Source organism: Symphalangus syndactylus, chromosome 15, assembly GCF_028878055.3.
Source record: "Symphalangus syndactylus isolate Jambi chromosome 15, NHGRI_mSymSyn1-v2.1_pri, whole genome shotgun sequence".
Taxonomy (NCBI): Eukaryota; Metazoa; Chordata; class Mammalia; order Primates; family Hylobatidae; genus Symphalangus; species Symphalangus syndactylus.
Window position 1 is genome coordinate 82,989,830 of NC_072437.2, and position 24,333 is coordinate 83,014,162.

The window sequence follows — 24,333 nt, forward strand, 5'->3', positions numbered from 1 at the left end:
GCTCTAACATTTGGAGGAAGGGGGGCATCTCAAGTTTTTAACCAACTTACATTTTCATCTAAGTCCTCTGCTTCCAGCTTGTCAACGGACTCATCTGTTATACCATCCCCAAAGTTCTCTTTAGAAGCAAACTCCATGACTTTCAATTTTGGAAGGCGCATCAAAAGGAAGGGAATGTGGAAAGAAAACCAAAAACATAAAAAATTTAAAAAGAATAGAAATAGATTGATGGTATTTACCTTTGCCCTTCCAAAAATGCATACATCATCAATGAGATGTTAAATAGGTTAATCACATGACCTAAAATTCAACTTGGGGGTACTAATAAAATAGGAATAAGAGGGTCAGTTTCAGTGGCTGACTTAAGAAAGCAAGTGTATGTTCCTGGTGGCTGGTGAGAGTCAGTCTGACAAAGTGGTCTTTGAATGAGTCCTGAAGTAAGGAATGCGCAGGCAGAAGGCCACGCAGGCAGAATGAACATTCCCGCACATTCCAGCAGAGGACTAGGTGCAAAGGCCCTGAGGTGAGTGTGGGAGGGGCGTGTTCGACACATGGCAGGGGGAACCCTATGGTATGCCCGCAGCAGAGCAGACATGAAGTTGCACATCCTGAGGGGAGGTCAGAGAGGAGTCTGGCGAGTGAGGGAGGGAAGGAGTAGGTGGGCAGGTGGTGGGCTGGGGCCAGCTTTCAAAGGACCTTGTAGGCTGTGGGAAGGACTTTAAATTTTGTTCCGAGGGAGACTTATTCCGAGTGTGATTTTCACTTGGAAATTTCAAGAAATGTATCTGTCTTCCACCAAGCTTGTCAAAATTTGCCAATTTCTAGACTTGCATATGATTCATAATTACTAATCAGAGCATAAGAAATGAATCCCCGAGCCAGTGAGCTGGATGGAGAATGTGTTCCGGAGACAGTGAATGCCCTTGTTCCTAAAACGGTCAGCTGCAGGCTGCTGACTCTCCGGGCCAGGAGAGTGGCTTAGAGCTCTGCGGAGCCTGGGTGCAAGCTGAATTGTGGAATTGATCAGTACAACTTGAGCCTCTCTTCCATACTCCTGGGAAGGTGATTCTGAGAGAAGAACTCGGAGGAAGTGGCTCTGGCATGATAATTGGGCCCCCAGGAAAATGATGGTGGCCGATTGTCTCAGCTTCTGATGACACCAACCCTTTCTAGCTAGCCCCTCCGGAGAGCCTGGGAACCCTGCCAGGTTGGCCCTAGACTGATATCCTGTTTGATTTTGTGTCCTTCTTATGCCTTTGGGGACAGAGATGGGATATTCTTTGTGATCTCTACACATTACTTTTGTTCTTCTTCCCAATTTTGGCTCCGTAGCAAAAACTCTGACTCCTTTGGGCTCCTCCTGGGATGGAGAATTTTACTGAGCTGGGGCTGCTTTTACCCACACAGTCTTGGGCCCTCTCTACTTGGCAAACCTTCTTCTGCAGCCTTGGCTTGTGCCTGACAGACTTGCCGTGTGTGAGGTGGGCCCCATGCTTCCAGAATTCCCTGGCAATTCTTCCATCACTTCCCACAGGTGCACACAATGCCACCCCCACTGGGGTACCCACAACAGGGCAAAGGCAAGAGCGTGCTCAGCTTGATTCTAAAAACACTTTGTGTTCCTGAACTGTCTGCCATGGAAACGACCAAGGACATTTTAAAAAAACCACTGAGGAAAACCCAGCAAGAATCCTTGGGAATTCAAGCAAGCACTGGGGAAGCTCCTTGTAGGTGGCATTAGAGAGGAGAAATGAATGAACTAGTAGAAAAGGGGCCTGAGAGACCAAGGAGCAGGCTGTCACGGAAGGTGCTCTGAGCCTGCCTCAGATGTGCCTGCCCGAGATGGAGATGAGTGCAGCTATGGCCCTGGTAACTCAGCAACTTCCCATCATTTGCGATTGCCATATTTTAGTAGTTTTTTTTTGAATAATGCATAGTGTGAGGTGGTACAAAAGGAAGTGTTTATTACGGGAAGAAGGTGAACTTGGCAGCACTGAATACTCAACAGTGGTGCTCAGAATCATTCAAGTCAATGTAATAATTAAGCTTATTAACATGGCTGGGCACTGTCAACATGTCAAGTGTAATAAGCAGTATCATAGCTGTGACGGGCTGAATGAGAAGAAAAAGCCTTATTTCTAATTAACTTTCCCTTTGGGAACATCTGTCAACCTCTACCTCTCTTCCAGTGATATCATTATCTCCTCCTGAAGTCACTCCATGAGAGGATGAGAAGGGCCTGGGGGGAGTATCAGGCCAAGTTCGAGTGGTGGCTCTGTCACCTGGAACCTGGGCCACTTCTGGCATGTCACTGTTGCATGTCCCCCTTGCACCCCAGCTCCTTATCTGTGCAATGGGACAATAAGACTCATCTTGAGGGTGGCTCAGAGGACCAGTGCTAATGTAGGTCAATGCTAGCACACACTGTTCCCCAGGTGGAGCATGTCTTCTCCTGGTCTGATTTTTTTTTTTTTTTTTTTTTGAGACGGAGTCTTTCTCTGTCCCCTACGCTGGAGTGCAGTGGCGTGATCTCGGCTCACCGCAACCTCCACCTCCTGGGTTCACGCCATTCTCCTGCCTCAGCCTCCCAAGTAGCTGGGACTACAGGCGCCCGCCAACACGCCCGGCTAATTTTTTGTATTTTTAGTAGAGACGAGGTTTCACCGTGTTAGCCAGGATGGTCTCGATCTCCTGACCTCGTGATCTACCTGCCTCGGCCTCCCAAAGTGCTGGGATTACAGGCTTGAGCCACCGCGCCCGGCCCTCCTGGTCTGATTAAAAACAAATTTTTTTTTTTTTTTAGACGGATTCTCGCTCTGTCACTAGGCTGGAGTGCAGTGGCGTGATCTCAGCTCACTGCAACCTCCGCCTCCCAGGTTCAACCCATTCTCCTGCCTCAGCTTCCGGAGTAGCTGGGATTACAGGCGTGTGCCACCATGCCAAGCTAATTTTTGTATTTTTAGTAGAGACGGGGTTCTACCATGTTGGCCAGGATGGTCTCTACCTCTTGACTTCGTGATCTGCCAGCCTCAGCCTCCCAAAATGCTGGGATTAAGAACAAATTTTAACTCTTCCTTATTCCAGTGCCTCTCCTCTATCATTTTTCTTTTTTATTAAAAAATTTTTTTAGGGATAGGGTCTCTCTCTGTAGCCCAGGCTGAATTGCAGTGTTGTGATCATGGCTCACTGTGACAATCCTCCCACCTCAGTCTCCTGAGTAGCTGGGACTACAGGCACACACCACCATGCCTGATTACTTTTTAAATTCTTTGTAGAGATGAGTTCTTGCTATGTTGCCCAGGCTAGTCTCAAACTCTTGGCCTCAAGTGATCCTCCCTTCTCGGCCTCCCAAAGTGCTCGGATTACAGGCGTGAGCCACTGCACCCAGCCTCTTAACATTTTTCTTGACAGAACTACCATTCTTGAATTTGGGATAAATGAGCTGTGTGTATTTGCCCTGAGGGGCAAATATTATAATTCCCATATTACGCGACAAAGATTCTTTGCTTGACCAAACTTTAGTCAGGCTCCCGAATCTTTTCATAGGCCCTTCTGTGCACTTCTTTATAAAATCCAGTTTTAGCAAGAACCCTGCTAAGTTGGTTTAACAAGAACCCCTACCCTCAATATCTGATCTCCCTCGATATCTAATGAGGTTCTTCATCCTCCACCATCACCTGGTTAATATCTGATAACCTGACCTGTCTTTAGCAAGAATCCCATTAGGTTGGTTTATTCAGAATTCCCCATGCCCCTGATGTTTCTTCTTAGTGATTTTCCATCCACTGACCTCTACCCTGCTCCTTGGGTATAAATTCTCACTTGCCCATGATGTATTTGGACTTGAGCCCAAGCTCTTTCTCCTCCTGCAAAATCTGATTGCTGTGGTATCCAAACTTACTTACAGTGGTTCTGAATAAAGTCTACTTACTCTTACTGTGCTTTAACGAATGTCAATGAATGCTTTTTTCTTTAACAATAGATGAGGAAAGGGAGGGGAGAAGCAGTGATTAGTAAGTGACTAGCCCAGGACTAGCTCCAAAATGAGCAACCCAGTGCCACTGATTGACAAGCACACGGATGAAACTCAATCCTGTTTTTACCTCCTCCATGTTTCACAGTGAATTCCCCACTATCCTAGGCAGATGGCTAAAGGATTGGGTTGGGCTGGTGGCTGCTATGGATACAAATCTATAAACTGTTCTAAAATCTAGCTACTCAAAGTGTGGTCCATGGATAAGGGAGCTTGTTAAAAAGACCAAATCTGGCCAGGCATGGTGGCTCATGCCTATAATCCCAGCAATTTGGGAAGCTGAGGAGGGAGGATTGCTTGAGCCCAGAAGTTGAGACAATCCTGGGCAACAGAGTGAGACCTGGTCTCTTTAATAACATAAATTAGCCAGGCATGCACCTGTGGTCCCAGCTCTTTAGGAGGCTGAGGTGGGAGAATCACTTGAACCTGGGAGATGGAGGCTGCTGTGAGCTGTTCTCACGCCACTGGGCGACAGAGCGAGACCCTGTCTAAAGAAAAAAGAAAGGTCAGATCTCAAATCTCAGATCTGCTGAATGAGAATCTGCTTTTAAACAAAATTACCAGGTAGTTGTCCTGCACATTAAAGTTTGAGCATCGTAGCTCTAAAATGCCTATGGAAATGGAATAAGGTGGAGAAAACTGTTGATCAGTAGTACCCTTCTGGCAGTGCGATGGGTTGGGTGGGATGCATACTCTAGAGTTTACAAGAGTTTATTTGATAAGCCATGGAGTGGGGATGGGGGTATAAGCAGCTATTGTGTGTGTGTAAGACCTGATCCTTCTCCCACTACCCCTATGTTCAAGTAAAACAGATCTTAGTCCCTAAATTGTGTTCTAATGAGGATGGGTCTCGTTAATTGCAGGCTTTTGTTTTGTGGAGTGGTGCTCACAAGCTGGGATTCTGCTGCCCTAAGGATTCTCCCCTGTTCTTCCCCCTCGTAGGATTCAACCAACCCCCTTTTAATAAACATTTAATAAACATTTAATGCACCATTTGTAGGGGATCCAATTTATTCATTACCAAGATGCCATAGGACCCTGAGTCTATCTGAGGAGGTGCAGGTATCCCAGTCAAACCCTGCTTCCAGGGCCTCAGGGAATCCAGCAACCCCCTGGATGCTCTTAAATGTGGGAGTCCCTATCCCAAGCTTTTGAATAGGAAGATGGACTTACAGTCCTGTTCCTTCAGAGACCCTCTCTCTGTTTCTCATTTTAGCCTCCTTCTTGAGGAGGTTTGGGGGCCGTGTGCCCAGGATGCCCCTCAGTCCCCTCTGGGCCCTGGGGCATGCTGGACCAGAGAGGGAGCCACCTGCTAGGGGCACCTTCCCCACCCAGGGCACTCTGAAGAAAGCAGGGATCTTTGGATGTATTATGTCAGATGCTCACCATTTTCTTCCTTTTTTTGCCTTACTTTAGTGTTAACACGTTCTGAAAAAGAATAGGAAAAATTATTAACAGGATATGGTATAGTGAACTAGTCCAGACCTTTTAATCCCTTATGGAACCAACTTAAAAATCACCTCCTAGATATCTGGGAAGCTTCAGGGTGGAGGGCCTGTGTTTTGGGATAAAAGGCTTCCTTGATCTTCAGCAGTTGGAGGCCCGCAGAATATGCTCACCGAATATTGATTCCCCTCCCTGTATTCTTATTGCATCTTGCCCACTAGAGTTCAGGTTCTGAGAGGGTGAGATGGGTTTTGTCTACTTTATATCCTGCCTCATATACAGTAGGGATATAGTAAATGTCATTGCATGAACTAAGTATGGGTAACACCATTATCTTCCCTCCTAATTGCAGTGATAAATATTGTTTCCTCTCCTTTCAAAATGCCAGAGCACTTAACTCTCTGGCTTAATGTCTTACTTGAGCCTGGAGCCTCGACATTAAATTCCAGAAATAATGCCTTGGCCATTGGCCTCCATTAAGCCTGCTCTGTTCTAAAATGGCCAACAGCATGCTCTTCTTGGCTGGGGACAGGCGAATTCTGTGCTTCTTACCTTCTCCAGGATGGATGACTAACTTCTACAGATCATTTAAAATCATCATAAACTTTACCTTCCGGAGCAGGCTTCGTGGTGATTTCTTGCTCTGTTTTTGATTTCGATTTTAAAGATTTTACTGTTAAAAGGCAGAAGAGGGTGGCTATTAATGATTTAAACCTTACATTTTCCAGTGGGTTTATACTGGGTATTTGGGGTCTCAGGTTCTTTCTTGGCACCCAAGGCTGGTCAACAGTTGGGGGGAACTGAGGCTGGCGGCACAGCTGGCATATATAGATGCCCCACTGCACCCCACCCTCTTTGGCTTTGGCAAATCACTCCAGGATTGCAATAAATTCGTCGTCAGAAAATGTAACCCTGTTGTGGCTTTCTCCTCTGGTTACCATGAGGCTAGTTTTGGTCCTCAGATTAGCTGGAAGGGCTGAGGCAGGGTAAGAGGAAGACTTTGGAGGTATCCCTCCTGCTGTAGGAACTGTAGAACCAAGTGGCTCCAAGGCCATGTAGACACACAATGCTGTGTGCCTGTCACTCTATGAAGTAGTGTGTCTGCTCTGTGGCCACGGGGTGTGTAATGGGGACTGGATGGGAAACATGGGGATTGCCCAGGATAGATCTGCTAAGATTTGTAATGGGAAGCTACTGTGTGTATATATATATTTAGGACTTTGTAAGTTCTTGATTACCCTTGTTTTCTATCTTCTGGAACTTTATGATCCCTGTTCCTTTTTGCCTCTTTCCCTGGTGTTTGTCTTCCTACTCCTAAATGCTAAATACATGTGTGTACATGTGTGTGTACACATACTCACAGACAGACACACACATACACATCCTACATTCCATTCTCTTTTTTTGAGACAGAGTCTCACTCTGTTGCCCAGGTTGGAGTGTAGTGGTGCGATCTCCGCTCACTACAACCTCCGCCTCCCAGGTTCAAGTCATTCTCCTGCCTCAGCCTCCTGAGTAGCTGGGACTACAGGCGTGTGCCACCACACCTGGCTGCTTTTTTTTTTTGCACTTCCCTATTTTTAGTAGAGGTGGGTTTTTGCCATGTTGGCCAGGCTTGTCTCAAACTCCTGACCTGAGGTGATCTGCCTGCCTCAGCACCCCAAAGTGCTGGGATTACAGGCGTGAGCCACCGCTCCTGGCCCATTCCATTCTTAATAGCAGGGACTAAGAGGCCCATGATGAAAAAGCCAAGTAAAGTGCTCCATTAGCTTATGGGAGTGTCCTAAATTCAAGACAGGGCACAAAAACAAAAACTTGTGTTGTGGCCTGTGGTGTTAAGAGGACTTTGAACACTTGCCATATCAGTGCCTATTAGTTCTTCAGCAAGAGGCCGGCACTTCTACAGACAAGGAGCTCTCCAATTTCAAGAAAACTCACTGTGCCATGGCACAGTTCTGACTGTTAGGAATAATTTCTGACTGTTAGGAATAATTTCTTTTCTTAAAATATTTCCCTAGGATTGCGTTGGTGTCCTATTCTAGCCCTTCAGTCTGGAGGGTGAGACTCAGGTCTTGGTTTTGTGTGGCAGATTGTCAAATATTTAAAGTCAGTTTTTACATCTCAGAGTCACGTGTCTTCCAGACTTAACATCCCTCTTTGCTTCAGCAGTTCTTTGTGTGACGTAGTCTTCAGGTTACTGTCCAGGACACCAGTCCTTCTGTTGAGCCCCCACCAAGCTGCTTCTAGTTCTTAGAGAGTGTGGTATCCCTCAAATTGAATGTGCCATTCGAGGGATGGCACTCCAGTACGGGGCAGAGCAGGATGAAATCCTCTTTACATAACCTTTCAGTTGTATCTGGTTGTGTTAACTTTTCTGGCAGTGACATCAATTATACTATTGAATTATTGAGCTTGTGGTTGAAGAAAGCATCTAAAAACAAACAAGGCTTCATCACTCTGCACTTCTCCAGCCTGCTGTTTTTGGGGGCCTGATAGCAGGATCTAATATCAATGACCAATATCTTTCATCTAGCTAATTCTGGTCCGATGTTTCTGCCTGCTAAAATCTTTTAGAATCTGATTATGTTATCCTCAGCATTCAACAGCTTCAGGGCATCTACAAATATAAATTTTCCTTCTAAATCTGCATCCAAGCCTATTATAAAAAATGTTGTACTGGACAGAGCCCCACGGCTCTCTGCTGGAAACTGGGTTGACTCTGATCTATGAAACAGCATCTTGTGGTGCTGTTCAATCAGTTATTAGTGATGACATCATCTTACAGTAGCACCCACCTAATATATCTCTATCTTGTTCAGGAACATCAGGAAGCCTTTGGAAATGAAATGTCTTGTGGAATTTCGCCCTATGGGGTTTCCACAGTTCCCTAATCTGATAACCTTGTCAAAAAGTGACCTAAAAGCCAGTATTATGTGATTGGCTTCTATTGATCTTAGGCTGGTTTCTTGTGATCATTTTGCTCTCAGTATTTGTCCCGCATTGGTCACAGACTCATTTCACCAACTTCCCACAATTCCTCAAAAACCAGAAGCATGATTAAGCTGTTCTCTCACTATGTAGACATTCTGGAATATATTTTATCCAGATCAGGAGACAGCAGTTACCATTCTCTTTTGATTTCTTTTCACCAATCTTTAGTTCCTGCTATTTCTCACCTAATTTTGTTGCACTCTTTTCAGTTTGAGGATAATTTTCTTTCACAGTGAAGTCAAAATTAAATAGCAATTGAACAACTTGATTTTTCCCTGAATCATTCATCAACACTACACTAAACAGTACTAGCCTGTCTGTCTTGATTTTTTTTTGGCTCAATTCTATTTTAAATGGGCCTCTGTCTTTTGTTGCTGCCTGTATGATCACTATTATTATTATGTTTTGGTAAGAATGTTTATCCTGGGATTGATTCAGCTTTCCTGACACTATTCTTAAAGTTCACAGCCATTTTCCTACATTTATTGTTGAGAGCATCCTCATCTTTTTAACCTCTGCATGTGATATTTCAAAATCTGAGTCCACTGAAGGAAACACACCAGTTTGCACTTTTGAGAGCTTTCAATCCTCTTCCCCATCTGATATGGTTTGGCTGTGTCCCTACCCAAATCTCATCTTGAATTGTAGCTCTCGTAATTCCCATGTGTTGTGGGAGGGACCTGCTGGGAGATAACTGAACATGGGGGCGATTTCTCCCATACTGTTCTTGTAGTGATGAATAAGTCTTATGGACCTGGTGGTTTTATAAGGAGAAACTTCTTTCGTTTGGTTCTCAGTTCTCTCTCTTGCCTGCTGCCAGGTAAGACGTGCCTTTCCCTTCTGCCATGATTGTGAGGCCTGCCCAGCCATGTGGAACTGTGAGTCCATTAAACATCTTTTTCTTTATAAATTACCCAGTCTCAGGTATGTCTTTATCAGCAGCGTGAAAACAGACTAATACACCATCTGACCTCTGTTTACACCTCTGTGTATTCTCACCCACATTTCTATACACACAATGTCTCTCTGTACATAGTTCTATCTACAGAGCTCCTTTCCTACTAAGACTAATTTTTTGTAGTAGGATATACCCTTTTATCACCATGATCTGACCTTGCATCAGATGAGGGTTCAACAACAATTTCACAAGTATTTAATAAATATTCATTTGTGCTTACTATGTGCCAGGCACTAAGTATGGAGAATTTCTGTGAGCATGGATGTAATGCTCTATGTTAGAATTTCTGGCTGACTTGGTTTATGATCCTGCTCTGTGCCTGGATAGACATATGAGGCCATAACTAGTGTTTCTGGTGCTCCAGAGCATCTCCTCATATGGATGACGAGGCATTTCCTGTGCCTGTTGCAGCCTTTCCGTGTCAGACCTGCCACCCTCTGGAGTCATAGGTCCCAAGGATTTACCTGGGTATTTTTTCCTCCATATTTGGCCAAAGTCCTATTTGTTGAGAAAGGCTGAGCCATGTGGAACACAATTTTTGACTCTTTGTGGTTGAACAATCCCATAATAAAATCATTTTTTGGAAGCGGGAGCCTTGAAAGCAATTCATCTTAAACTAGGGGTTCTCCAGTTCCTCATTGTTCGTGTCCCTGAGCATCCTCTGGGGATCTGGTTAAGAATGCAGATTCCAGGATGTCTTAGGCAGGGGTTCTGATAAGCGCTGGAAAGCTGCATTTTCACAAGTGCTTGGTGACAGGGATGCCCAGTTCTGGGCCTCCTGGAGCAGCAGTGCCCATGCCTGGCCTCCTCTTTACTGGCTTCTGCTGGCCTGAGCTCCACGTGCCCAGTTCTTTGGGTTGGGTTTGCCGTGGTCACCTGTGTTTCTCCAAGTGACCAGGTGGCTTTTTCCCTGGGCTGAAAGCTCTGCTTGTCTGCATCTGCCATGCTTGGGAATCCTTAGTAACGTGTACCCTACCTGCAGGAAGACCGCTTTCCCCTCCTGCATGGATGGTTTTCCTGCGTCCCTTTCCTCCACCTCCTCTTGACTGGGTTTTGCACTTCCCTACCTTCCTGGAGTTTTGTGCTTCCTGGTTCCTCTTTGTCGCCCTCTTCAGGCATGTGGCCAGCCTGTGTTTTATACCAAGCAAGGGAACATGGACATTCCTCAGTGCTCCCTGGTTCATGTGGGACTTTCGTCAGAGTATGCTTGTTTGGAGTGAAAACTGGAGCATTTCAAAGTCAGTTCTCAGTATGGTTGGTAGAGAGCATGGCTAGGTAGCTGGTTGCCTTCTCCCTCTCTCAGCAGGGCTCACAGGACCTAGGCTTCCCTGACCCTAGTGGCATTGGAGATGGAAAATTCCTTTCCATGGCTTTCTTGATAGCTGACTGGCTGTCTAGTCCATAAACATACTCATGGCATTTAATGGTGACCCAGGGCCCAGGAGCTGCTTAATCTATTCATTCTTTGTCCCTCTTTGTCACACTTGCGCCGTTCTATTGGCCAGACACAATCATATACCTGTTGCCACCAATGCTCTCCAGAAAGATAGATTGGAAACTATAGACAGAAGGAGAAAGAAAAGCCTCCATGAATTTTTAGGGAATTGCTTGCCTTTCCTTGTGTTTCAATCTTTGTTCTAATGACCATCCCCCCACCCCAAGTAACTGCAGGAAACTGGGGTGTCATTGAGCCTGGCTTAGAGGCTCCAACACAGTCCATATCTTTGACTCAGGCCACCAATTTCACAATATTTGATCAGTGGACGTTTCCTGTGGGTGGTCAGACTTTTACTAAACACTCAGTATATGTTGGCTTTAAGGAATTCCAAGACATAGTTGCAAAATGTGCCCATACAGACCGAATATACATGGTGATTACAATCTCAATGAAATACAGACATGATTAGCTCTATTCATAATGCTAATGAAGAGCCGATGAAACAATGATTTCAATGGGGCCCCTCTCGGGGCTGGGTCCACAGCGGTGTGAACAGGCTCAAGTGCCCTCTGTTGCATACCCCAGCCTTTTCCCATTACCTTTCTCCTCTCCCACATCCTCTCAAGCTTAGCATTGGCACTTGACTGGCAATTACTCAGTAAATGACTTTCAGAATCCTTCTTATGAATATTTAGATAAATGCTCAGATTTTCTCGGTGGTCATGCTTACTGACTTTGAGATGGTTCCAGTTCTTGGGGCTCCATGGGAGCACACATGCTGAAAAAGGTCCCCAGTGAACCGATGTAGACTGTGAAACACTCTTCAGCACACGCTGGCAGTGTGTGCCTGTCCTCTGCCTCTCCATTCTCCCTTATAGGGTTTCTGGCTCCTAATTTCATTTAACCACATTGGAGCAACAAAATATAGCAGCCACGGATAGGAACAGGGAGCGGAGGTGACGGGGGAATCCAATTTACTGCTGCCATGACTACAGATGTGAAATAAATCTGTGAATCAGTAATAGATCGATCCCACTAAAGCTGGATTTAAATCATTAATAATGGCAAGAAATGCTATTAGGTCTTCCACCCCCAGGGTCCCAGAGTGAGGATTTGGGGGTTTAATTGGGTAGAGAATGAAGACCCTTAATGCAATTTTGCCAGACTCTGTCCTGTGTGTCTTAGCTGTAGCCACGAAAGTTCACTACATGGATAGTTTTGGTGGGTTCTGAATCAGGGCTGGCTTTGACCCCATGCTGAGACTGTCTGAGGTGGGCCCATGTCCCATTTTCCACTTTCCACATGATTATCTGGATATGGCCTGTCACCTCAGGGAGCCAGTGTGTAATCTGGGAAGAAAATGGTTTGTGTCCCTGAGGGAAATTGTGCCTGTGTTCATGTAGAACAAGAATAGGAAGACGAATGAGAAACGGGAGGAGATGGAAAGATGGAAGAAGCTATTTGTTTCAGCACTTTGCTGATGCTCTTTCTCTGAGGGGGATCTGGGATGGGAGGAAACAGGAAGCAAGGCTAGGAGAGGAGTTAATATCTTACCCAAAATGAGACCTCAGAGGGCAAAGGAAACAGTAGGATATCATTAGCATGAGAGGCAATACTTGAGTCAATATTTCACATGCACAAAATGCTGCAAAACCATTCCTCCCCCAGCCCACAGAGCCCAGCCGCGCCTTGCCGACAGAGCACGGCTTCCCTCACCGGCAGTTCTGTCATAGCACCAGTCCGTTTGACTGGCCTGGCTCCTCCTGTACAATGTCAGAAGCGACTCAGAAGACTCTGTGGCAGATTCAGAGACGGGAGAAGGGGCAGTGAAAGTCAATGGGACAGTCAAGAAGGTGGTCACCTGAGAGGGGCCAGCGTCTGGACTCCTGTCAGAGGGGAGAACAGGAAGGTCAACTTCCAGACAGGGGCCAGGTCAGGAACCCCTTCTAAGGCACGCTAGGGGTTGAGGGGGTGCTCTTGACTTCCAGACCCAGATGATGGACATCTCGAGGTTTGAAGAGACTAGCTGTGAATCATGAAAAATAGGCCAGTGTGTCACTCTGGGCAGCAGAGCCACACATTGCCACTGCCGCTTCACTAAACTGTGAGAGGATCTGTGGCTGCCGTCAAAGGCCACTGGGCCAGGTGGTCATAACTGACAGATGTTCCAGAACATTCTCCTTCCTTCCTGGCTCACAACCCTGCTTATTCTGGTGCCTCTCCCTGCCTCACAGTTGTTTTGGGCAGAGTGGAAAAGATACTGAATTAGATGCTGCAGCAGTTTAAAATCAAGCACTGAGGTCTGTCCCTGCAATTGGCTCACCACGAACACCACCACCATGAAAAAGGCTTTCGAAAGGGCCTGAGGACAGGGCACTGGGTGTGAGGTGCAGGCTCCACTACCTGGCAGCTTAGGATCCAGAGGGATGACCCTGACACATCAACCCACACTATGTTCTTTCTCAGTAGTCTCTGGCTTTTAACCAGGGGCAAGAAACTAATTCAAATGAATGAGGGGGTCCTTGGGGTGTTTTGTCCCTGGAGTTATTTCTTGTCAACTGGCCCAATTGGCAGAGATGGGCACAAGGAGAAATGCCCAACATATAAATAGGTGGTGACTATGGTTGGTAGAGAAGGCATAGACTTTGGTGTCGGCTCTTGACACCGGAGCTTAAATGTTGGCTCTTGCAACATAGTAGAGGCACTTGGGGTAAGTTACTTGTTTGCTGTTGCTCTTGCAGAGGAAGTAAGTTAGGCCTGTCCCCATCTCCACCAGGGAACTCAGTGTAGGGGCAGGGAGTGGGGTAATGGCTGGAGTCTGGGTAAGGGCTCAGGCAAAGAGGTGGAGGGAGAAAGCAGAAGCCTGTTTTTTTCTCACAGGTGGGTGCCCTAGGAAGTCTCCCTTCAGGGTCTGTAGGAGTTTCAGGCAGATCTTGCAGGTGCCTCTGAGGGACCAGTAGGGGAGCTTGGGTCTGTGCTAGCCCAGCAGGCTGGGGCTGAGCAGCTAGGTTCTTAGGACACACCGTCAAGAAGGGGTCCCTGAGCAAGTGCCAGATGTTTGGGTCCTAGGTCATGTGACCGCAGGGATTAAGAACAGGCGGATGCAGGTGAGTTTCTTAGACCCATGTCAACTCTTGCCTTGCTCCAGGCCCCAAGGCCAGGTGAGGAGACTCTCCAGGGCCTGTTTCTTTATCCTTCTAGCGAGATGATGACTGTCGTACCTCACTCATCTGGTGCCCACTGGGACCCACAGAGATGATGCCAGTCCTCATGAAAGGACTTAGAAAAATCAAATCTGCCAAACAAACTTAGAGAGTTATCTCACAATATTGGCCTCTCTGGTCATTTCCACTATCATGTACATTTTCCCCCATATGCTGTCTGTCGTGCCTGCTCCAGGCTGGATCATTGCAGGGCCTTCTGGGATTCTTGCCAGGGCTCACCTCCCGGGAAGCAGAGCCGGGTTCCAGCCACCTGGGCTGAACACCAGCCCTGTGTTCTGTTGCAATGGAGAGGACACAGGGAGGAGCCATTGGATCCTGGATCCTGGGGAGTTGGACCGCTCGAGGCCTGCTTCTGTAGTGCTTTAGTGAGGGGAGGGCCGGGCACGTGCCTGGAGGACCTTCGATAAGTGGGGAAGTGAGAGAGGGAGCTGCTCCAGGCCTGGGGTGGCTGATAGCCTTTCTGTTTATAAGGGACACATGACACGCTTGATTTGTACCTGCTATCCTTCCCCAACCCTTGTCTGTCACACACGTGCACGTGTGGGATGTAACACTTATTGCCTAAAGGAGTCTGTGGAAGGTTTGGGTTCTCAGCTTTCTCATGTAAAGAATATCCTGGGCCTCTCTGAGAACTTGGAGGCCCAGATCTGGCCTCTGGGGACCCAAGCCTGGTGTGGACACGAGGAAGGGCCCCCAGGGCCTCTCTGATCCTCACAGCTTTCCATGGGCCCTGGGAACCCACTGGATACCTCCTCAGCTGAAATATGAACAAAGGATTGGCTGGGTGTGTGTGTGTTTGGAATAAAGCTGACCAGGAATCCTGACTCTTGTTCCAGGCATGCTAAGTTTTCTGGCGGTTCGTGGGGTGCAGAACGGAGGATGACACAGATCTGTGGCACTTACTGAGACTGTGCTGTATGCTGGCCACTGTTCAGCCTCCCACTGAGTAAATATACATTTCATCCTCACCAAAACCCCGTGAGGCTGGAAATCTTCCTCTCCCCATTTTACAGATGAAGAAACTGAAGTACCAGGAGATTAAGTGGCTGCCCTGTAGCACACAGCTGCCTGGGTGGAGGAGCTGAGTTTCAAACCCAGGCAGTCTGGCTCCAAAGCCCCAGTTCTCAATATCTTTAAGGTGGTCACATCACTGTTGGGTCCCTTCACTGTGTCTGGGCACATTGCTTCACTTGCTTTGAGTGTCAGCGATTGGGGTGAACTGGGGCCTTTGGAATGCCACTCCCTCATTTGTGCAACATCTGCAGTGGAGTTACCTGTCAGAGGCCTTGCAGTGCCCCTGGAGGTGTGCAGTGGGAAACAGAGCGGCCAGTGCAGGGCTAGAGGGGGGCCGCCTCGCTGGTTCAAGGGACAGCCCTGCGTGGAAGCCCTGTGCCCTCAAGTTGTAACTTATGGGTCCCCTACTTGGCAAAACTGGGATTTCATTCCTCCTTCTTGCCGTAACCAAACTGGCCCCGTGCTTGTTTTAGATCTAGTGGAGATAAATTATCCTTTGGGGAGAAAGTGTAGGGGACAAGACAAAAAGCCAAGGACAAAGCTTGTGTACCCCTGCAGCTGGGCACGTAGCAGGCCCAGCATATTCCACAGAGGCTCTCTTATTCCACAGATATTTCATTGACCGTCTAGTGTGTGCCAAGTCCTGTCACAGGATTTTAATGAGTATTCACTGAATGAGAATTCAGGCCTTGGAAATATGCCTGAGCCTATTCTCTTCCTGGACAGACTGCACCTTCCCTTGGGGCATTCATTCATCTGCTCCCCTGAGAGCACTGCTTGTGAGCCCTTTGTGGTTTCTCCTGGTTGAGACCTTCTCTCCAGACTCAGATGATCTCTGCCCCTTTCGTCTCTAGTGGTTCTGAGTACCCAGGACTCTGATCTTGGGACCTGCCTCTCCCCTGTGAGTGACTGAGTGGCAGAGGCAAGCAGGGTTGTAACTTCCAGGAGCCCCCACTAAACTCCTTCCTCCCCTACTCCACGCCACTCTGCGTCTTGGGTTCTCCAAGGGCTGCTGAAACATTGTCCCCAAGCAGGAGTTTCCACTTGATTTATCCCAAAAGAAAACTATTACCTTGCATCATGAAGAAGCATGGTTTGTGATGAATAACTTGCCTTGGGTTCTATGGGAAAAAAGAATAAAAAACAATATTGGCAAAAAAGCATTTTTCTTTCTATTTAAAAATATGTTGTTAAGTACGTGGAGAGGGCCCTAGTTATAGAAATTTTCTATTTTTACTTTTATTTAGTATTGTCTCTTAATGGTTTCCTTTAAAAATTACTAGGTTGAAATTTTATAAAATTAGTGAGAACTCAAGAAGATACTTTTCAGGCAAACATGGATTTTGGAAATTTGAGTTTGCTTTGCTTATCTCTATGGTTATCCCAGAAGCCTACCGCTGTATCGGGATGAAGGACATCTGTCCAGCAGAGGTGACTGAGGTGCAGGGGATATATGTATTTTAAGAATTATTTTTAATTTTAAAGGACCTGCTTGTGTCATGTAATCACCTGATTGTTTGCCTTGAATGATATGGCATAAGGAATTTCTTGTAGTCTTGGGATAAATTATGCCACCAAGTCTGATAATACAAAATGGCAACAGGGGAAGCAGTAGAGAAATGAGAACCAGAACATTTGAATTGGAAAGGGAAATGTGAACACTTCCACTTATCCATAGCTTAACCATGCAAGAAAATATTGAGGAACATCCCTTGGCTATTAAAGTGACGTCTTGACTGGGCGCGGTGGCTCATGCCTGTAGTCCCAGCACTGTGGGAGGCCAAGGCGGGCGGATCACGAGATCAAGAGATCGATACCATCCTGGCTAACGTGGTGAAACACCATTTCTACTAAAAATACAAAAAATTAGCCGGGTGTAGTTGCAGGCGCCTGTAGTCCCAGCTACTCGGGAGGCTGAGTCAGGAGAATGGCGTGAACCTGGGAGGTGGAGCTTGCAGTGAGCCAAGATCGCACCACTGCACTCCAGCCTGGGCGACAGAGCAAGACTACATCTCAAAAAGATAAAAAAATACAAAAATAAAATGATGTCTGTAAAAATTAAGCAACAGGGGCAAATGATGAAGTTATAATACTAAGTTACAAAAGTAAAGTACTAACTTGTATAGACAGCATGTTTAAAACAGTAAAAACCAAACCACACAACAAGGACCATCACTACCAAAAATGCAAACAATGGCGGCAGAGAGACAGAATACAAATCACTTAAGTGTGAATTAGCTTTATTTATATTTGAATGTTCGTGGGATGTCTTTCTACTTTTTACTGTTCAAAGTTTTCATTTTTTAAAGAAAGGAACAAGAAGATATTTGTTTTTTGATGTCACTTTTCTAAAATTAAAATAGGTACATAACTTATTAAAAAGCAGAAACAAAGCATGAAAGGAGGAAGGAAGGGAGGAAAGGAGGAGAAGCAACTAGAAGAGGAGAGAAAGTTTGGGAGCCTGTCCTGGCCCTTGTAATGATTTTCTGTGACCTTGGAGTAGTCACATACCCTCTTTCTAGCTCCAAGTTGCTCATCTGTGACATGGGCAGGAAGAGATAATGGTTGGGACAATTAAAGGAGATAGAGATTGTGAAATAAACAATATTCACCCTATGCCATCAGACTATGTTCCCTAACTTTCACTGGGACAAGACACGTGCAGAAAATGATTCTGTTCTTTTGGGAGCACATTGGAGGCAGAAGCAACCAGCTCTGGGGCTCAGCATTCCCCCACCCACCAGTGGCTGACTCAAGGTCACAGAGGTGAACTTCCTTGCATGAAAAGTTGGCTGGCTTTCTCGTCTCTGCCTTGTTAGTGTCTCTTGCACCTTTCTTCTGAAATTTCCAGAATTGCTAGGTTCCCTGTTGGAAATGGTAGTTGGGACACCAACTCTCAACTGGAAATGGCAACTGAATTACAGCATTTAGGTCAGATGGCATTCGGAGCTGCCGAGGAGGATCTAGCAGGGTAAAGAAAATAAAATTCGATGCACTATGTATATCAAAAGGTTAGGCAAAAACACGATGAATCAAAATCAATGTACTGTGACATCTCTAGAGCATTATTTGCCATAGGGCAGAATTTATCATTAGGAATGTCTTGGGTACTAAAAAAACTAAAAGGGGGTCTTATTATGGGGTGGTTTCACTCTACATGCACGTTCTATGGCAGCATGTTCTATGGCAGCATGTTCTATGTTCTATGGCAGCAGGAGAGCAATGTAGCCTGGAGGCTCGTCTAGCACCTTTCTTCTTGTAAGATTAGAAGAGTATTTTATACCTTACAATTGTGTGGTACAGGGGAGTTTCAAAGCAGTTTCAGATATATTACTTCATTTACTTATTACAACCCACTGTGAGAAAGGTGTTTTTGCACATGGGGAAACTGAAACTTAGAGATGGTAAGTGACATGCCCAAGGTCTAGACTCCACCATGTGCTGGGTTTTCTGACTTGGACACCACAGCACTCACACCCATGTTGTGCATCCAAAATCTGAACTCCCCCAGCAGGCCAGTCAGATGCGACTAACCAATTATTCACTGGCAATTGATGCTGCATTTATATTCAAGTTGCTCACCCAATTTTACTGGATTTCCCCGTAAACTCTGGGGGGAATCAACCCTTTAAGGAAGAGAGGTGGGCGGGTGTTGTTAGTCTGATGTAACCTGATTTGTCCAGGGCTATGGGAGTCTCTGAAGTTGACCGGCCTGTAGGGTGGATGAGTGGAGGGTGCAGATCCCTCCCACAGCCTGGTTCATTGTGTCTCGTCTTTTGGTTATGTCCATTTCACAAAGCAGGTATTGTGGCTAGGGGTGTGTGGCCAGGCACAAGTCAATGGCAAGGGAATAATAATACATCCTGTAATATAATAATACTTATAATGGCTAACACTTGCTTAGGCCTAAAATGCTATGTGCCTGGCATATCTCTTAATGATTTACCCAATTAAACCCCTTTAATTCTCCCACACATCCTATGAGGTAGGTCTAATGCTGTTCCTATTTACAATGAAGACAACCAAGACATGGAGAGGTAAGCCATTTGCCCAAGCTCATGCAACTAGTGAAAGGGAGAGAGCTGGCATTCAAACCTAGGCAGTCAAGCTCCTGAGAGAAAGGAAAATGTGCTCTTCATGACAGACTCCTATCTGCTATTAAGTAGATAAATAAATGGCACTCAGGCACCCCCTTCACTGTCTGCTCCTGTGGCAGACATCACTAGTTGATCACAGCACTCTTTGCTGCTGAGCCCAGAGAAGGCCTCAGAATTCTTCTCAAAGTAGTTTTCCACTACTAACCTCAAGTAGTTACTGCATCAGCATGAGAGATAAGCCCATTTGTCATATCTATGGCTCATTTTATAGATGCCAATTAATGGATAAGGTTAAAAAAATGTGTGTGCACCCATGTATATGTGAGTGTGACTGGCTCTAGTTAGTGAATATGATCACTTGATTCAATTTACAGGTACTAAGCATCTGCTATAGGTGAAGAAGGCACTCTTGTTAGTCACTGAGGTTCAACACAAGGGTAAACAGAGTTATATCTTAAGGGTATTAGGAGACTATTCTACATAAAAATATTGATATATTTTTTTGAAAAGTTAAGAAATTTCTTATAATTTTTTTCTTAACCTGTTTTGTACAATCTGTCTTGAAACCCTAGAATTTCATAGACCAAGACAGTCTTTCATGAGCTTTGAAAGGCATTTCAGCATCTCCCTAGTGTTTTTTCAGTGCCTCTCCAATTTTTGTTAGCAGGACATTTATTTTCAAAGTGTTTGCTTTATACACAGTTCCATTCGCTTGACAGCATTGTATTTGTCCTACTCTAGTGGGTAATATATTTACAAAGATCCAGCACATAGAGGGGACATGTTAAGAATGCTTGATTCATACCGTGCAAGAGAAAAAGCTCTGAATGCTATTTTTCAGTATTAGAATTACATTTGATACTTGAACAGCAGGGATATTAGGATTCCAAGAGAGAGCTTAATGGTAGAGGCACACAGAAAAGAGAGTTTCCCAGCAATAGCAGAATTACCTCTCCAATGCAACAACTAAATTTCCAGGAGGGGAGTAGGAATCAAGGATGGTACATCCGATTTGATGGAGAGGGACATAAAGGTAAAATGCCTGTGTGGCTGCTGAGAACACCCAGCTTTTAGGATGTAGGTTGTGTGTAATCAGATTTTTAGGAATTTAAAAATTCAGGCTGCCTAGGATGCTTGCAGTTGGTAGCAGAACCGGATCCAGAAAAATAGTTTAGTTCTACTTATAGGCCAACATGAAGATGATGTAGGTGACCTGAACCTTTACATTTCTGTACCTAGTTGAATATGGCCATGCAGTCACGACATCAAGAGAAGACACTGCAGGGGCATATGAGCAAAAGCACATTAGTCACTGCTAGCAAACAGCACAAGGAGGCTGCTGCCAAATAATAAAACCCAACATGAGGAAATGCTGCCAGTTGCTGAAATAGTGTTGGAAAAATTTTAGCCCTTGGATGAGAAAAATCACTCCCAAGTCAAATACTTACCCACAGACTAAAATGATTCCTTTAAGGGGGCCGAATGGGTATCCTGAGAAGCATACCAGTGTCTGTTGACCTAGCAACAGAGTGTAAGAATGTATTCCAGGAAATAGAGATCTCTGATAAAGCAGTGCACCAAAATGCCATTTTTAAAAAGTAACAAAAAATTGGAAGCAATAAATGGTCAATAATAGGAGATTGATTAAAAATACTATAGCTTATCAACACAACACAATGTGATACAATCATTAAAATGATTTGTAGAAAGCTTAATAACATATTGAATATATATAATATTAAATGATATTCATGTAAGTATACAGTGTTTATATAAATATATAAATAAGTGTATCTTTAAAAGTAGGTTACAAACACAATATAAAGCATGATCCTTTTACAAAAGAGGTGTGTGTGTATGTGTATATATATGTGTATATAAATATATGTATGTGCGTGTGTGTATATATATATAAAATAAGTCTGGGGAAGATAAAAGTGTGCAAAGTGATTATCAAATCTGATAGTCAAGTGGTGGTGATTTTTGCTGTCTTCTTTTTGCTTATATATAGTTTCTTTCTTTCTCTCTTTTTTTTTTAGAGATGAGCATTCTGTCACCCAGGCTGCTCAAAATCCTGGGCTCAAGTGATCTTCCCATCTCAGCCTCTTGAGTAGCTGGGACCACAGGTGTGTGCCACCACACCCGACTAAATTTAAAAATTTTTTTATAGAGATGAGGTGTCGCTATGTTGCCCAGGCTGGTCTCAAACTTCTGGCTTCACATAATCCTCTCGCCTTGGCCTCCCAAACTGCTGGGATTGCAGGTGTGAGCCACTGCTCCTGGCCTGCTTATATATAGTTTCTAAAACATCTGCAATGAACATATATTACTTGTGTAATATGAAAAAGGAAAGATACAAATAACAATTATTATTATAAGCAGGTGCTTTATGTTTATGAAGTCTTCCTGCCTGCTTTGTTGGTGCAGTGCTTTGGGGCAAGGCTATTGAATTATAGTTGTGAGCAGAACTTTGTCAGTAAACGAGTCTTCCTACCTGTCAGGACCATGGATAGAGCTGACAATTTGTGCTCTGGCTCTGTGTCAGGTTTGTGCTTTTTTCCTGGGCATCCTGGTAAACTAGAGTTACCATCCTTTGGGAGGCCCTCCTCCAGATACTCATCCCTTTCCAGATACTCTTCTTCATCCAACCTTCTTTCCCTTTCAGATACCTTTCCTCTTGTAGATGCTCTCCCTCCTCCAGATACTCACCTTTCAGATACTTTCTATACAGATTTTCTTTTCCATCCAGATTCTCTTCCTCCTCCAGAGCTTCTTCCTCCTCCAGATTCTCTTCCTTCTCCAGAGCCTTTTCCTCTTCTAGATATGATTCCTTCCCCAGATACTCCTCCTCCTCCAGATACCTTTTCTTCCCCAGATAATCTTCCTCTTCAATATACTCTTCCTCCTCCAGATACCCTTCCTTCCCCAGAGACTCTTCCTCTTCAATATACTCTTCCTCCTCCAGATACCCTGCCTTCTCCAGATACTCCTCCTCCTCCAGATGCCCTTCCTTCCCCAGATACTCTTCCTCCCCCAGATACTCTTCCTCCTTCAAGTATTCTTCTTTCCCCAGATACTCTTCCTCTTCCAGATCCTCTTCCTCCTCCAGATACCCTTCATCCTCCAGATACCCTTCATTCTCCAGAGACTCTCCCTCTGGAGAAAATGGAGATTCATCCTGTAGACTTTCCTCATCTAGTTCTACTTCAGTATCCTCTTTCTCTGAAGGCAAGGTCTGTGTGGAACATTGGGGAGTTGTGGAAGGGTGAGGAGGTGATGCTCCTGATAACTGATTATTTTCAGCAGACATGCTGGGGAAGTCGTAGGTGGTGAACTCCTTCTGCAGCAGCCAACATCACTTTATCATCCTGTATCCAAGAAAGGAATAAAATCCTATTAGCCAGTAATAGCAACTGCCTATTGATTTAATCCCATTTTTGTTCACTTATTTCATTCAGTAGTCTTTGGAGGGCTCTTTATGCAGATCAGTACATAGTGGCCAGTGAAAAAGGCACAAGAAGAGGGAATGGAAGCTTACCCTCAGTGAGCTGGGTGGGGAGACCACACCTGAAGGCCAGGCCTTTGAAATTGTTGCACAATATGAAGTCAACAGGGAGGGCTGGAAAGCAATCATTGTTTAGTGGTGCTATTGCTAGAGAAGATTTTTATTTTTCGTTAAGTATTTATTGCCACAATAAATAAGACAGAGACTGTCTTCCAGGAGCTTGAAATCTGGGGAGAAAGGAGTCACAAAAAATAGATTTCTAAACACAAGTGACCAACACAATGGAAGGGGTTCCCACAGCGTAGGATGGACACAGTGGCTGGGGCTCCTGGTCAGTTAAGGCCCCTGTGGTCAGAAGTCTGTGGGTCATGTCCTCATGGCTACCACATGCACTGTCAGCCCCGCCCGCGGCACCATCTGCCCTCAGCTCACCAGGCAAATGCTACAATATGTTTTAACACTGAGCATCTTGACTCCTCCAGGAAGGCTTCCAGGCTCCCTCTTCTGCTCCATCCATGTCCTCTATATTTTTTTATTAAAGTAACTATTTTGCTATATTAAATTGTTTGCACTTTTGTCCTTGCAACAGTATAAGCTCCTTAAAGGTGGGTGGGGTCAGTGTCATTCTTTTTTGAAAATAGATTTTGAATTCTTCCACTCCTCTTCCTCTCCACTGTGGCCCACTGTGATTCCCCATGGTGAACACACCATCTCTAGACTGAATTACTGGTTTTCCTGAGACCCCTGCTACTGTTCTGCTAGTCATTTGCTGCAAAGAGTCTTCTTGTAAAAGTATAAATCAAATCAGGATTGCCTTTGCTTAAAACCTCCCAGTGGCTTTCTGTTGTGCTTAGAATATAAGGTCACTTCCGTTCCATGCCTGCCTGTCTTTCTGGCCTTATCTATCCCAATCCCTCCTCCCCTGTCCCCACCCTGTTACTCTCTCCTACAGCACTTATCATTGTGTCTAATTATGTGTCCATTTCTGTGTGTTCTTGTTCAATTTTTCTCTTCCACTCTGTGTAAGTGTCTCAATGATAGTGACCTTCTATAACCTGTTCCCCACCTGTATCTCTGTTGGTTAGCTGGGAGCCTGGTGCATAATAGATGTCCAATAAACATATGGCCAGTGACTGAATGAAGGGCCAAGAAGAGGTGGCTCTACAGCAGTGCACCCTGAAGGTTTAAAAATGACATTTGTTCTGCACAACAGGACAGACTGAAGAGGCAACTGGCCCAGAATCCTTCTGCTTGCTCTGGGGACTTAAGAGATACGTATCTTGGCCTGCCTCTTTCTGGCTGTCTGAGTGGGAAACTCTATTCTAGGGAACCAGCCAGATGAGACCACCAGGATCAATTTTAGCAAATGCAGCATGATGTTCAAGATGAGGGGTGTGAAGGACAAGGCCATTCATCATGGGCAAATGGCACATTTACCCACCCACATCACTGTTGGAGCCCTTAGATTGCTGGATTCCAATAGGGTTAGTCTGGGGCAGTGAACACAGAAGTGCACTGCCCAGATCCCCTTTTCAAAGATGAACTTGCTGCCCAGTGGTGAGGAGTGTGGTCAACAGGTGGCCCCCAGCTGCCAGCTCCTTCAGGATGTGTCTCAGCTGCAGAGTCC

At 45.3% G+C, this 24,333-nt stretch overlaps 1 protein-coding gene across 1 annotated transcript in view; it reads right to left on the reverse strand.

Annotated features, from left to right (window-relative positions):
• Positions 1–24,333, reverse strand: part of ERICH6B (glutamate rich 6B) — a 75,062-nt gene that overhangs the window by 33,918 nt on the left and 16,811 nt on the right. The window contains exons 3-8 of the mRNA XM_055244034.2: positions 21,911–22,569; positions 16,177–16,225; positions 12,583–12,752; positions 6,090–6,152; positions 5,420–5,461; positions 51–139 (exon numbers count right to left, since the gene is read on the reverse strand). Of these exons, the coding sequence (XP_055100009.2) occupies positions 51–139; positions 5,420–5,461; positions 6,090–6,152; positions 12,583–12,752; positions 16,177–16,225; positions 21,911–22,511 (1,014 nt within the window). The 5' untranslated portion in view covers positions 22,512–22,569. The remainder of the gene's footprint in view (positions 1–50; positions 140–5,419; positions 5,462–6,089; positions 6,153–12,582; positions 12,753–16,176; positions 16,226–21,910; positions 22,570–24,333) is intronic.